The sequence below is a fragment of the Periplaneta americana genome, chromosome 17 (assembly GCF_040183065.1).
Source record: "Periplaneta americana isolate PAMFEO1 chromosome 17, P.americana_PAMFEO1_priV1, whole genome shotgun sequence".
Lineage (NCBI taxonomy): Eukaryota > Metazoa > Arthropoda > Insecta > Blattodea > Blattidae > Periplaneta > Periplaneta americana.
Genome location: NC_091133.1, coordinates 5,257,876 through 5,273,660, shown reverse-complemented (window position 1 = coordinate 5,273,660; position 15,785 = coordinate 5,257,876). Strand labels below are relative to the sequence as shown.

Below are 15,785 nucleotides of genomic sequence, written 5' to 3'. Positions count from 1 at the left end.
TTGAGTTGCACAATGGACAGTTAGGGGACTGATATATTCCAATTCTATGCAGGTGTTTGGCCAAACAATCATGGCCTGTTGCCAATCTAAATGCAGCTACAGACGATTTTCGTGGTAAATCGGGAATTAACTGTGGATTTTGATGCAGAGAGTTCCATTTTTTCCCATGGGATTGTGTTATAAAATTTTGTTTGTATGGGGGATGAAATTATATAATAAGCTCCCAAGTCAATATTATAAATTACCAATCAATAGCTCCAAAACTAGATTTTACAATTGGTTATTAAATAATCGTTTTTATTCTGTTGCTGACTTTTTCAACACAAATTTGTATGAAATTGTATTTTAATAAATAAGTTTAATTGCAATTTAGTTAGTTTTCTTCAATTTAAAAGTTTCAAATTCATTGTATTACTTAAATTTTACTGGTTCTGCTATTAGTGTTTTTTTTTTAAATGTATTTATATGTTTTTTCAATGTATTCTGACGAAGCCTAAAACTGTATGTCTAATGGCCAAATAAATTGAATTGAAAACAATTCGAGAATCATAAGAAAAGGTAATATGTGCTGTGAGCTTGGTGTGGTTAAGCAAGAAATGAGAACGATTGGAGATGCGGTATTTAACATAACTGGAGAACAAATATAGTTTTTTTTTTCAACCCAGATTCTAAATTAGAGCACTACATACAGTATGTTTTAATTACTGTTGATTTGACTGTAATATTTAATAACCATGATTATCTTTATCATCTTCAAATAATAATAATAATAATAATAATGATAATAATAAATCAAGGGTTACATCACTTGCTTTGTTCTGTTCCCATGCCAGATCATATAACAGAATATGTAAACTGCGTGAAGCTTTGTTCTCCATATTTTTGTGCGGGATGCACTTTTCTTCTTCCTGTGAGAATATATTCATAATTCTTATCCAATCATTTCAATATTGGGATTAGTAATTTCTAGTTCTTGATGTATTTTCTCCTTTTGATCGCGACTTCTTATAGTTTTTGCATGACAAACTTTGGAGTGATGGGAACGCTTTTGTCAAGACTTGCCCAGTACATATACACATATAGCAAATGTTCTCTTTATACACTGAGGCGGGTTAATAGTTTTATATGATGCCAAGCCTAAATGTATCCAGTACTGTAATTCCGATTTTTCAAAGTAATTTTAAATAAAATAAGAGTGTTGTAAAGTACAGGGTATCCACTGGTAACAAAAGTAACAAAACTAACTAATTTAAAGAATCGGTAACGAATGTAGACGACTGGAATGCTCGTGGGTAACGAAATTAGGGATATTGTTCTGCTTCTCTTATTTATTGTTCGTGCCACTGCCTGATCTGCTGTGCTCTCAAATCAACGATCACATTTAAAACTGCCTATGAAAGGCACCATTTACAAGGAATATATACTGAGACACCGATTTTTTTTCAGGAGGCCTTCGATGGCTTTGCAAAGTATAGGTACTTATCTTGACTAAAAATGGTAGCAAACCTTTTCCCTCCTTCAATAAAATGTAATTTTCTATCCACGCGATAGTATTGTTTTGCTTTAGCCTAAAAGCAAGCGATTCAGAACTCTTCTTGGTAAAATGTAGGTCCATAATCATATCATTCAACTCACTTCAGTCAAAGCATTCACTCCTTGAAGTTGTTTGAAAATCACTGTCGTTGTGCTATATCACACATACAAGAATTACCCTCTGAGATCTGTTGTAGTTCATTGAAGGGTGAAATGGATACAAGATCATAGCTGAAAGTAGATCAGGAGGAGACCATTTACCATGATTATTTGGGTTGATGTCTGTGATATTAACAATACAAAATAACAATTGTCAAAATGTTTTAATTTTTTTTCATTTCCTCCCAACAACTGTTACTCCAAATTTCATGCAGGTTCTTTATCCATTTGTCGACTGGAGCAATTGCTCCGTACAAGTTTTACATACAGTATGAGGAGCACATGGCTTCTTTCCATGTGAAAGCTTGATACCAAATTAACCTAGGTATGCTCTCTCCACAAACTCAGAAATAGTTTTCCTACTCGCTTCAATTATATAGGATGATTCATAAATACCTGTAAAAACTTTATGGGTGTAATGTAGAGGTAAAAATAAAACTAAAATATTCTATACAACTTTTCCCGCAAATCCTTACTTTCAGGATTATGATGCATAGTGCCGTATCTTGCCAGACATAAAAAACATGGGCCTTCGCTGTGTCATGTTCGCATACATAGCGACTGCCATAGGTGTTTCTTATTCGTACACCCCACTACAGTTGATTCCGACCTGATAGGACTTTGTTTACTGCACGTAGGTATGTTTAGTTATATGGCACTATTGCAGTTCCTACAGTCACCACGTCCCATTGGTACACATTCATTTTGTTGTTAGTTTAGTAGGCTTCAGTTGTGTACGGTAAGATAGATCGTGCAACACCAGTTGTTTGGCCAGCCAGATCACCAGACTTCTACCTTTGGGGTCGTCTGAAGGCGCTCGTTTATGTCACTCAAATTCTCAACATAATGTAACGTTTTTAAACTAAACAACAATGTAACTTTATTATCCCAACAATAGGATTTGCTCTCCACACAGTAACACAGTATTCGTTAGTGCACTCCACTGACGAGACAATGACAATTTACTTGGACTATTACGAACAACAATGAACTGTTAACCTTAACTAATATTTACAAAGCACTATTTACACATCAGAACTGTCAGTTCTCAGTTCACAGTTCTTCTAGCTCAGTCACTCGAGTTCACAGTATCTCGAACCACAGACGTCCAGAGACAGTCCACTGTACTCGAACTCAGGTCCCTCCAACTGCGGTCCACTGCACTCGAACTCAGGCCTTCGGATGCTGACACAGTTGCGGACGCACACTCAAGTCGAACTCCGGTACACAAGACTGGCTGGCTTGCTCTGTTCACTGGCTTTCTCACTGAATGGCTGAATAAACTGAAAACTGCTCAAGTTCGCTCGCGTTTCTTCTTTTATAGCAAAATCATAGTTGCGAGAAATTTCTACGGGTGTGCAGAGATAGCTCTCTCGAATTATCTGGATATCTCCACTTCGACGGACTTCTGGAAGAGTCGGGAGGGTCCGTCCCCCCTTCACTCCGCACGTAGCAGTTGCGCGCGCAACTTCCCCTCGTCGCGTTGACGTAATACACCCCCTCTGCCCTTCAGCATGCAGATGCTCCCCGTACCAGCGTCTCGTCTGCCGCGCGCCCTGTTGGACGCGTATTCGAACCCCGTTGCAGCTGTCACAATAATATAACTACAGCAGTGACATCAAAAGAGCTATGAAACAGTTCGGAAGAGTTGAATGGGGTCTGTAAAATTCTAAGATCAGTACATACCTACGTACAGTAAACGAAGTCTTGTCAGGTCGAAATCAACTGTACGTAATAGGAGTGTACGAATAACAAACATCTAATGCAGTCGCTATGTAGGTGTGCATTACTCATCCCAAGGCTTTACTGGTCCATGTTTTTGATACCTAGTAGAGGTCTGCATCGGACGTTTTCGCTCGAGCGCCAAGTAGTTCATAGCATAATCCAATAGGTAGTGCACATGCATGATGGGTAAAATTGTCGCAAGCAATAAATCCTCGAAAGGTATAAGCCGAGCGTTAGACATTCATTCTTGTTACAGTGATGAACTGTGTAGTAACAGCATAGATGTATATCATTTCAAAACATTGCAGTATTTAACTAACCTCTCCACAGTACAACTACAAAACTTGCTTTAAAATGTAATATAAATGTTGTAGGTAAATGTTTTTTTTTTCCTCCCACACAGAAGTGATTTTGTTTTTGCCATATCTAATAGATGTTATTGGATCTAAATGTAATTATTATAGACGGAGAACATAATCACGATAATCCAAGAAATGTATCAAGTTTTCTAGTAATAATAATAATAATATTAATCTCTAATAATCAGTGCATCAAACTTTGCGTCTGTAACAGTTGTGCAGCATGATTATTCATTTTATTATATTTTCTGTGACATTATCTCTGTACTAATATTGTTATTAATTTACTGCTATATAATAATATTTAATTCATTTAACTATTTAGGTTATAACCTCTCTTACATCACTGATGAAGATATGTCGAACAAAACATCTAACTTTATAAAAATCACTGGTGTCATTAACGCCGTTTTCAAATCCTCCCATGTTCAGAAACATACAAGGCTAAAGGTATATAAAACACTAGCTCGACCGGTCCTCACTTACGGTAGCGAGGCATGGACAATCAGAAAAGCTCATGAGCAAAGGCTGACGACAGCGGAAATGAGGTTCATGAGACGAACAGCGGGATGCTCTTTGCTGGAACACCGTAAAAATGTGGACATATTGCAGGAACTCAAAATGGATCCTGTAGTTAATTTTGTTCAACAATATCGACATCAGTGGAAAAAACATGTCGAAAGGATGGATCGCACTAGATGGCCTAAACAGATTCTTACTTATGTACCAAGAGGAAAGAGGAAATTGGGAAGACCACGCAAGCGCTGGCATGAGACTGTAACAGATCCTGTAGGGTCTAATACGTGAGGGATATGATGATGATAATAATATTTTGTAAAATGTTTCTACCATTGTCGCAGTATATAGGCGGAACACTATGTATAGAACTATTATATTATATATGTGGTAAATCAAATATTGAATAATTATTAATTAGGAATAATAACTGTGTATCGAAGTTTTTCATACGATTTTATTTATAACTTCATGTTACTGTTTTGGTACGTTCCATTAGATGTTTGTCATAAACACAGAAAATAAAGCCTTATTTTTACCGTGTGAGCAAAACATATGTGTATCTTATCTGTCGCCTTCCATACAAGATTAGACCTTGTACTGTGCTTCTATTTATTACCAGCGTATCACGACCGATCGTATCTCACTCGAGCGTGCGACATTCGACCGAGTTCAAGTGAGCGATTTAACTCCAATGCAGCACTCTGATATCTAGCAAGATAGGACATTTTGCATCACAACTCTGAAAGTAAGCATTTGCGGGAAAAGTTGTATAGAAAATTTTAGTTTTAGTTTTACCTCTACATTACACCCACAAAGGTTTCACTGGTATTTATGAATCACCCTGTATACTCACAAATATGGTAAAATGCGTCGGGATGGGTCCACACCTGTGGAGTAACAGCTAGCACGTCTGGCCTCGAAACCAGGTGGCCCCGGTCGGGGCAAGTTACCTGGTTGAGGTTTTTTCCAGGGTTTTCCCTCAACCCAATATAAGAAAATGCTGGATAACTTTCGGTGCTGGACCCTGGACTCATTTCACTAGCATTATCACCTTCACTTCATTCAGACGTCAAATAACTAAGATGTTGATAAAGCGTCGTAAAATAACCTGCTATGTTGGGATGATTCAACAACCAATGTTGTGAAGTAGCCATTCCTTTGTGATGCTCTATCTGCAAATATGGAACGATACGAGTTGGAATATAATTATACAGACCTATACAGTCGTAACTATGATTTAATTAAGAACTTTCATTTAAGAATGCAATGTTTTTAGATGTGAAATTATAGTTGGAAGGACGTAAACATTCTAACAAAACTTGCTAATTTGTACACTCTCAAGAACACAAACTATGTAGGAGACAGAAGCTCAAACTCCAGTGCGGAACTGTGTATAAAGATGAAATCGAAAATTATGTAGTTTACTGAAAACATTATATTCATTTAGAAGGTATTATAGATGATGTAGTCCACACCTTTGGAGTAACGGTCAGCGCGTCTGGCCGCGGAACCAGGTGGCCAGGGTTCGAATCCCGGTCGGGGCAAGTTACCTGGTTGAAGTTTTTTCCGGGGTTTTCCCTCAACCCAATACGAGCAAATGCTGGGTAACTTACGGTGTTGGACCCCGGACTCATTTCATCGGCATTATCACCTTCATATCATTCAGACACTAAATAACCTAGATGTTGATACAGCGTCGTAAAATAACCCAATAAAATAAAAAAAAATAGATTATGTAATAAATTCAGAATGATATAATATATTTTATTATATTATTATCATTATATAAATTCAGCACTATCTAAGATATAGAGTTGATATTGTCTAGCCAATGCATTTTCTGAATGAACACCACAATTAACACGTAGAACACGTCTAAGGGCGAAGGCACCAAGAAAAAAGTTTCCTTTATTCGCCTGTGTCATTATTCTCTGATGTCGGAATGTGGTTCCTTCTATGTATACTGTATTATATCATGCTTTCAAAGGGGAGTACGTTACATGGCGATAAAAATGTTCAATAGTCTTCCCGAAGACATTAAGAATCATAGCCAAAACCCTGCATTATTTAAGGTAAAACTAGAAAATTACTTAATATCTCACACTTTCTATTCTTGACATTTCACAGTACTGTGTAAATATTTTAATACTGTTAAATGGTAAACATATTACATTGTATAAAATATTACTGTTATTAAGGTATTAATTCTGTACATATTTCATATTTGCATTTTATATGTATTGCATTTATTTGTTAAACGTAAGAATTGGACATCTTCTTTATTCTATGCTATAAAGCAAATGTAAGAATATTATGGAACGAATAAATCTGTCTGTCTGTCTGTCTGTCTGGCTGGCTGGCTGGCTGGCTGGCCTGTCTGTCCGTCTGTCTGTTTATATTAATGACAGCTAAAAACACTCAGAGTATCATTCTGCTAATTTGTCAGAATTTGAATTTTAAGGTTGTAAGTTTATAACCCAACATTAAAAGCATAAAGAAAAAATAATAATTAAACACAATGCAAAAAACAGTTCATTTTATTACAGACAAAATGGAGTAAACTAGTTTCTATATGCAGAGAAATGGAAAAAGAAATTCTTATCAGGAAAGATACAGGACATTGATTTTTCTGGCCAGTTAGGCACTGTCACCTGTGAGAGAATCATCTGCAAACTCGATGTCACTTTCATTTTTCTGTGATTGCTACAAACTTATGCTTGGTAGAAAGCCTGAGAATCAGGATTGACCAAAAAAATTGTGTTAGGTGCAATAGATCCTTCAACTTTACAGGTCTGGTAGGTAATGATTCATTGTATAACCTTTCCGGTTCAACAGGGCCCATACTGTTCTTTTGTTTTGCCCTTTTTAGGTAGCACAACAGCTTTCATGTAACTTTCAAAGTAATTACTCCTATGTAAGATGAACATCGGCTGTTCTTTGTCAGTTTTCATGATTCTGATTGACCTTGTGGTCATGACTTGTACATCTCCAACAAAAACTTTTTAAAGTTGACTTCGGTAGCACGGTTTACTACTTTGAATGGCGAAGATTTGATTCAGCTGTTTCTAATTACATCACTCCAGTCATCTGATGTCTCAGTGTAAGATTTTGTATTAACAAGGTTCGTATCTTCGAATGTCCGAGTATTGGGAAGACAACTTTCATAGTATCTAAACGGTTTTTTTGTGAACTAGATAGTGCAGGAAGCGCAAAACTGTGTAATTCTTGTTTGGCCAGCACAAGGATTGTAGAAAATTACGAACTGACTAACATCTGTGCTAAAAACATTGTTCACAAAGAACTCCAACATTGAGCAAATATCATTGGCCCCCTTTTGAGCAATGCTGCCATCATATGTGTAAAACACTGATGTCGAGTCGGACAAAACATGAATATTGGTGGCAGTAATAAATATCAGACGTTGTAATATTCGGGGTGGTTAAGCTTTTCTCAAAGTGTGTTGTAACCACCTCAAGTTCTGTTTTCTTCAGACTCCTCTCTGTATTTTCTATTTAAAGAATACAATTTTGCTTTTCGACTTATGTGCACTTTGTTATGTGTCTCTTTTTTTCAACAGTGCTCCCATCATTGATTTTTTTTGTCTCCACATTTTGCTCTGTCTTGTCTCTTTATAGAAATTTCTGCTCTAATCATATTGGAAGTTTTGCACTTGTCTTTTCCTTGGTAACCAAACGAAATGTTAAAATTACCCTCAAAATTTTCGCGGAATGTTGTATAGTCTATTTGGCTTTTCTTATTCGACTCATTAAACATTCTGTGAAGTTCGATTATATCTAGGTTTACTCTAGAAGTATCTTTTAAAGGACTAGTGGGACTTTATACTTTATGAATTTTTCTCTATTAATAAGAAATCTGCGCCTAGATTTTGTTTCATCTGATAGCTTACTTAGTGCAAATCTAGTCTTTCAGGTAAGGCTCCCTGTAAAGCAGATTTGAATAATTTCAAGGCAAAAATTGTTCCGGGGCCGGGTATCGATCCCGGGACCTCTGGTTGAACGTACCAGCGCTCTGCCAACTGAGCTACCTGGGAACTCCACCCGACACCGTCTCAACTTTTCCCTTTATATCAACACAACTCGAGTGGGCTGACAAAACGCCAGAGACCCACAACGAGTGCACACAATCTCTGTGTGACTTGGAATCGTGGTTTTTCTGTTAACGTACACAGTAACGTATATATTATGCAAATCTAGTCTTTCAGGTAAAGCTCTCTGTAAAGTACATTTGAATAATTTAGCTTACTTAGTCTGTTGATGTGTTTTGCTTGGCCATCTGCCTTGGCTTCACGATTCATTGCAATGGCGCAGTAAACGAAGAGTGGAGGGGAGGAGTTCGAATCCTGATCGGTTTTGCTCGTCAGCGCGTGGATCTGGATCACTTTTAGTCAACTCGTGTCTTTCCCCTTTATTTACTAGGAGACTATCATCATTTTTAGCCAAACGTAATCACATTTGCACTCTGTCTATTAAGCTATAGAACGGCACTACAAATTCGTTTTCGACGACAAATCAAATATGATTGTTTTTAGCCGCCATCCTTAAATAATATAAATATGTATAATTGATTAAATGGCGATCTTACTCGTGTTAATTATGTAAGCATATGCGGCTTACAGCTGTTTCGGTGCTATTCGCCACCATCCTCAGAGCCTACTAGATCTCGGCGCTATCTCAACTTCGCTGCCTGTTGTGTGTGTGCGTTCGTGAGATGAAGAGTTGTGTCAAGTAGTATGTGTGTTCTGAAATTGATCTGTGTGTTGAGAATTTGATTTTGGTGTGTTTTAATGTGTCTTTATATTTCATATTGTTCTAGTGTGTTGAATTTTTGGTTTTTGGGTTGTATGTGTAGGATTTCCATGTCTGTATTTATGTTATTGTATGTTTGGTTAGCGAAAGATTCAGCATGGATAAATATGTACTTACATACATATAATGCTTATTATATTTTGATCTGACCACATAAAATATTGCTGAGAATGATAAATTTTTGTATTCGTTTCAGAATTGTGGATAATCTTCAGAAGAGTGTTTCAGAAGAACACACTAGCAATGAAGAAGACAAATTGATACAGTGTGGTAGCCAGAGACTTGACGGTTCAAATATTACTGACATAAGCGATAATTCTATAAAGTGTAATATATGCAACGAGGTTTTTGTAACACCGAAATGCCTCAAACTTCATTCTTTTATACACGCAACCAAAAAGTCATTCAAATGCGATGTGTGTGGGAAATGTTTCTCAGAATCGTCAATTTTAAACAGACATACACGCATACACACAGGGGAAAGGCCATTTAGATGCGAGTTCTGTGGAAAGGGTTTCTCTGATTCTGGTCACCTGAAGATTCACTTTCGTCTACACACTGGCGAGAGACCATTTAAATGCGACGAATGTGGAAAGTGTTTCTCAGCGAAGGCACTTCTTAAACGGCATGCACGCATACATACTGGCGAAAGGCCATTCAAATGTGAAATCTGTGGAAAGTGTTTCTCAGAATCTGGAAACCTGAAGATTCACTCCCGCCTTCACACGGGCGAGCGACCCTTTAAATGCGATGCTTGTGGAAAGTGTTTCTCGATGAACACCGTTTTAAAGCGGCATGCACGCATACACACTGGCGAAAGGCCATTCAAATGCAATGTTTGTGGAAAGTGTTTCTCAGAATCCTGTAATCTCAAGATTCACTCCCGCTTACACACGGGCGAGACACCTTTTAAATGTGATGAATGTGGAATGTGTTTCTCGATGAAACCAGTTTTAAAGAGGCATGCGCTGAAACACGTAGGCGAAAGTCCATTCAAATGTGATGTCTGTGGAAAGTGTTTCTCAGAATCATGTCACCTCAAGAATCATTTCCGAATACACACGGGCGAGAAACCATTTAAATGCGATATATGTGGCTGGTGTTTTTCAATGAAGGCGGTTTTAAAGAGACATGCACGCATACACACAGGCGAAAAGCCATTCAAATGCGATATATGTGGAAAGTGTTTCTCCGAATCCGGTAACCTCAAGATTCATTTCCGTCTACACACGGGCGAGAGACCGTTTAAATGAGATGAATTTGGAAAGAATTATTGAGAATCTGGAAGCATGAGCGTATCACTCAAGACGTATTAGTCCGGCCGTGTCCGAGAGAGTTCATGCCTTTGTCGCCGATTTGCTCTGGACTAGAGCATGATTGTGGAGTAAGCATTAGAAAGATAAGAAATATATTTTCAAAATCTAAGATGCCTCACTCCTGTTAACCTTGTGATATCGGAGGGCCACATTTTTTTGTTTCACTTTGCCAGTTGACTTCTGCAGAGTTTCCCTTCGTTTTGAACAAAACTGCGAAGAATAATATCGGAATCTAGTTTCTGAGGTAGATCAAGCTGTTAAAAGTATGATTTACGTAATTGAAACACAGTTCCAAATCTACTTATAAAAAATTAAAATAATATTAAGTTTAACACTAATTGCTATTTTCTTTTTCATTGATGAATAATCTCTTTATAGAGACCTTCACAGCATCGACACGAATACTCTGCGAAATATGAAAGCTTCGCAGATTGTTAGTAAATAATTTTCAGGTTTGATATAACATAGAATTTATAGAAACGAATGCATAAGTTACTCGGCGTGCGTGTGTAACTGAACCTTGCACGTCCTTTGTATTTTGCTGTGACTGAAATTGAAGCTAGTGAGTGAAATGAATTTGTCATTAGCCGAAGTTGCTAGTGCAATAGAAATGGCCCATCACGGTGGAGTAATGGTTAGCGTGGCTAACTATGAAATGAAACTTTTGAATTACAATAAAATATCAAATTCTCCCTTACATGAATCACAACAATGATATCAAATATAGAATGACAGAAAAATGAAAGATCTGACAATTTTTTTCATAAGTCGATAACAATAACCGAATACAGGTAGTAAATTAAACCGTGATAAAGAGTTATGTAGCCCTGTGAATAACAAGATTTTGATTAAGTTTTAAATTTAAGTTTACAATTAAATTTTTTAATTTGCGATTCGACTTTGTAATATAATGTAAAACAATATATCAATTCACCATTATGTATCACGATAAGTTGGAAATGTGTTTCTCCTGACGCATTTCTTTTTTTTTTAACTCGTCACAAACATCCTCTAAATCCAACTTTTCAGCGCTATCCTTGTGTAGATTTAAAATGACAATATGATTAAGTCACTTATGGACATTGTTGAACGCTGAAATATTTTTAGCCTTTTCAACGCGGATAAAGATCTTTCGGCTGTAGCTGTGGAAACCGGCACAGTCAAAGTCATGCGTATAAATTTAATTCATTCAGGCAGTATTTCACGAATAACATGTGACTTCAGAAATTTAACTTTCTTAATTCAACACACAACACTGCAGCACTATCACACCATATTTCTCTGCAACCGTAAGATCTCATAGTCATTTATGTCATTGAAAACACACCTGACAATTCTGACATCGTCTTCTTTTCCGATAAAGTTTTCCGCTGAATTTGAAATGTCGCTTTCCTGGATACGCTGCTTAAGTGAAGCTGTCACACACTCTCTAAGTTCAAAGAATTTACTCTTAAAATATTCCTTCGAGTTACTAAATTCATGCCGTGTGTGTTGACAATCGTCTAGATGGTGAGACATTTCCCTTTGCTTCGAGATCCTTGGTCCTGACAGGTCCAGCTCATTTGCCCTTCTTTTAATTTTATCCTATAACATTTCATTGTTACCACGAAACATTTGGAATGTTTTTATCAAATTATGAATGAGACAATTTGCTTCATGGAAATCAAGGTTTACACTTTGTAGTTTTATATTTTTGGTAAATACCCGTGCCATCATGTTTAATTAAGCAAAATGTTAAAATGACTCGAGTAGTTTTAGGTAACCAGAAGCTTTAATACCAGCATCACGATTATCGTTTTCAGAAAAATGTGAAAGGAATGAAAGAATTTCTTGATGGTTATCTGTCAGAGATTTTAAGCTAAGGGCCCTGACAGTGAATCACGGACAAAACGGTCTTAAATTTGTTCTGAGCCATGAGCATGTGTATGTCTTAAAGAATTATATGAGTTCAACCTTTCTGGGGACTCTCTTATCATAGTAATAGATATTCAGTTATATTGATCACATTTCTGCAAGTTGTAATTTGCTTCACACTGTCTTATGCCACTAAATTCAGTGAGTGAAGCAATGCAAATATCTAGCTTTCTTATTTATTTGTAACATTTTTACCTGTACTTCCTTGTATTACCCACTTCAATTTGCAGCACCATCGCAACATTGCCCGCGACAGTTATGAACATTTAGTCCTAGTCTTAATAAAGCGTCACTGATAATATTGTAGAGACTATTCGCATCTGTTGCCGACGTTTGATAGAAACCGATGAAGTGCTCTTGAATTTCAAGTTCTTTATAAATAATTCGCAAACATATCGACACTTAATCTGTTTTCGCCACATCACTCGTTTCATCCATAAGCAGACCGAAACACCTCGCTTTGTAAACTTCATTAGCCAATGGACGAAACACTTTCAATGCCATGATTTTGAGCATTTAGTTTTCTGTGTCGTATGACACCCCACGTTAAGGTATCTCTATCAATAAATTGGCTGAGTTCTGGGGAGTCTTCACATCGTAATTTCGAAATCTGATGGAAATTACTTGCTTTGTCCTTATGCCCATGGATTGTAGTCCCTGCTTTCATAAATATAACAACGATGAAAATAGTTTATGTAAGGAGACACGAGAATTTTGAAGGTCTTGCAACTTTGCAAGATTCAAACTGGATGCAACATTTACTCCACTCTGCACCGCAGTACTTTGGAACATGATTCTTTGTGGCACTGGGATATTTCATGGGAACTAAATTTTCTTAAGGCATGTTTCCAGTTGGAAAAGCTGGAAGAAATGAAACAAGGGTCCGCTTTGGTGGAGAAATTTAATAGTTTTTTATCACTAGCTTCCTTGCATACTCTACAAAATACCACTTTTTTGTGTTCATCGTACAAAATCAATGGATGTTTGTCCTGTCATGAATTTTCGAAAATTCCACTCTTACGAGCATCCTTTATTTCGCTTTCGCACGACCAAACAGACTCACAAAGTTTAGAAACATGTGAAGGCGTACTTTGTACATCAGCTGATTTTTTAATGGAATTCAAATCCATTGTATCGGAACAGGATGTTTGTCGATAATCGTTGGGTTTCCACTGATGTTGGATAGGATCTATTAATTAAAAATTTATCTATGGTCTTGATTAACATTACAAGAAAATCACAATCACACTCAGTAATTAACCACACAGCGACGTTCGCGAAAACTAAATTTAAAGTCGACTGATTTTTTCGTTCTTTTATTTAGAAAGCAATGCTACTCAACGAAGAAAAATTAAACTGTTCATTGTTACTTTTCCCTTAAGATGTATTCTGTTTGATTTAAGATTTAAAAACATGAGTTGACTGTTATTATTACAGATCGCACATAAGATCTGAAAGCCTGGCTGACGTCACAGGGGAGAAGCGGTGGGCAGAGTGCAAACAACAACAAATACGCTCTCAACATCTGACTGATAACATTGATCTCTGACCTTGACGTGCTAGTCGGAGTCTTGAATCCCAGTCTTTGAGTAGATTTCTAGCACTAGTACCGGTAATGTCCCCGTCGAAGCCAATTGCTTCTTTCAGTTTCATTCTTAATGCGCTGACTGTTGGAACGCATATCTCGGTAATGTAAAAGTCATACACTATCCTATGCACTACACTTTCATCAAACACATCTAGTTCTAAGACACTACTTTTGATTGTTCTCTTATCGAAACATGTATCGTTACCACTATCATTTTCTTTGCTTCTGCCACAATTTTTGGACACTAGTATGAGACACGCCTGTAGCAATTGTCACTCGCTTTTGAACTTTATGTAGTGGAATGTCTGTCCCTTGAGAACGTTCCTTAGACATAAACACGAGTAGGGGAGAATAGGGAGGGATGGGACAGAGTGAATTTCAAAACATGGGTTGGCAGCACTAGTTTCATTTTCCCTCCATTTATACATCTGAAGACAATGTTACTGTTGAGCTCAACGAGTTAGATACTATAGAGAGGACAAAGACCTCAGAAAGTTGAAGACAATTGAACATTGGTCCGCCATGTTTCGGTTAGTCAAAACAAAGGGGCGTGGCTCGGATGTTGTAGGAAATGACTGTGACGAAGTTAGTATTATTGTGAATTGAGTTACATATTAAGACTATGTTAATAAGCAGGGAACGGATTTATATGGACTAAAAATATATGAAATATGTAAATATATATGTAGTTATTTTTACCAAAATATGGAATTAAATATGGATTTTTACCAAAATATGGAATTAAATATGGACTTCAAATTATAAAAAAATGACTATGTACGTTAAATATTGGTACATTTTAATCAAACTAAACAAAAAATATAATGGACGTACCTTATCTTCCAATGTAGTTTCAACAAAACACAATTTTTATTGTCTGTTACCATAACAATAGGTTACAAACATTTCTTTCAAGTGCTGAAAAGTGAATCTTCTTCTATTGTCTCTGAGGATAGATTTATACTGACTAAAAGAGCGTTCGACGTCACAAGAAGTAACTGGTACATAATTCAATTTCACAATGTCTGCTGGGGATAAGTCCAAGTTAATCTTCACTGTTGATTCACCACTCATCACAGCAACAACCTTTTGTAGTTCTTCATATCCAGGGTTTTTTGAAAGTACAGTGTCCACCTTAGCTCTTACTGCATCTGCAACTTTACCTCTACCACGATTCAGTTGTTCCACAGTACTATTTATAATTTCAAAACTTTCAGATAGTGAAAGGTGCCTATTTTGGAGACTTTTGAGCGTTTTTATGATGCATGAAAATGTATGCTGAATGTGAGCTAAGTCATTCTTCACACTTATGTCACAGGTAACTGTTTTCGCAGTATCAATTGAGACTGCATCTTCAGAGTCCAATGCAAGGAGAACATTGTTAATAGAGTCTATATGTTCGGCATAATATTCAACTGCTTCTAGCCATGTACCCCATCTAGTTAAAATTGGCTTTGGTGGCAATGGAATTTCAGGGTACATTTCTTTCAACACGTTAACTCTACTGGGAGCTTTGAGAAATACTTTTTTCACTGATGAAATCAACAAATCTACTTTAGGGAAATTGTCTCTGACCACTTCTGCCACACGATGAAATGCATGCGCCACACAAGTAAAATGAGTCAATTTAGGATATACAACAGATAATGCTTGTCCAGCTTTGACCATATAAGGGGCAGCATCGCTAATAAAGAATAACACATTATCGTACATAATACCCTTTGGCCACAGGATACCCATAGCTTCGTTGAACAGTTTAACTATAGTTTTGTTATTGCACTTTTCTAGAACATCACAATGTAAAAGAATTCGTTCAGAATATTGTTCACTTAACAAACCGATAACT

At 36.8% G+C, this 15,785-nt stretch overlaps 1 protein-coding gene across 5 annotated transcripts in view; it reads left to right on the top strand.

Annotated features, from left to right (window-relative positions):
• LOC138693048 (zinc finger protein ZFP2-like) overlaps positions 1-15,392 on the top strand; it is an 86,053-nt gene extending 70,661 nt beyond the window's left edge. For all 5 annotated transcript variants that reach the window (XM_069816596.1, XM_069816597.1, XM_069816599.1 and 2 more), the window contains one exon: positions 9,318-15,392. In XM_069816596.1, the coding sequence (XP_069672697.1) occupies positions 9,318-10,374 (1,057 nt within the window). In that variant the 3' untranslated portion in view covers positions 10,375-15,392. The remainder of the gene's footprint in view (positions 1-9,317) is intronic.
• Positions 15,393-15,785: the final 393 nt, after the last annotated feature.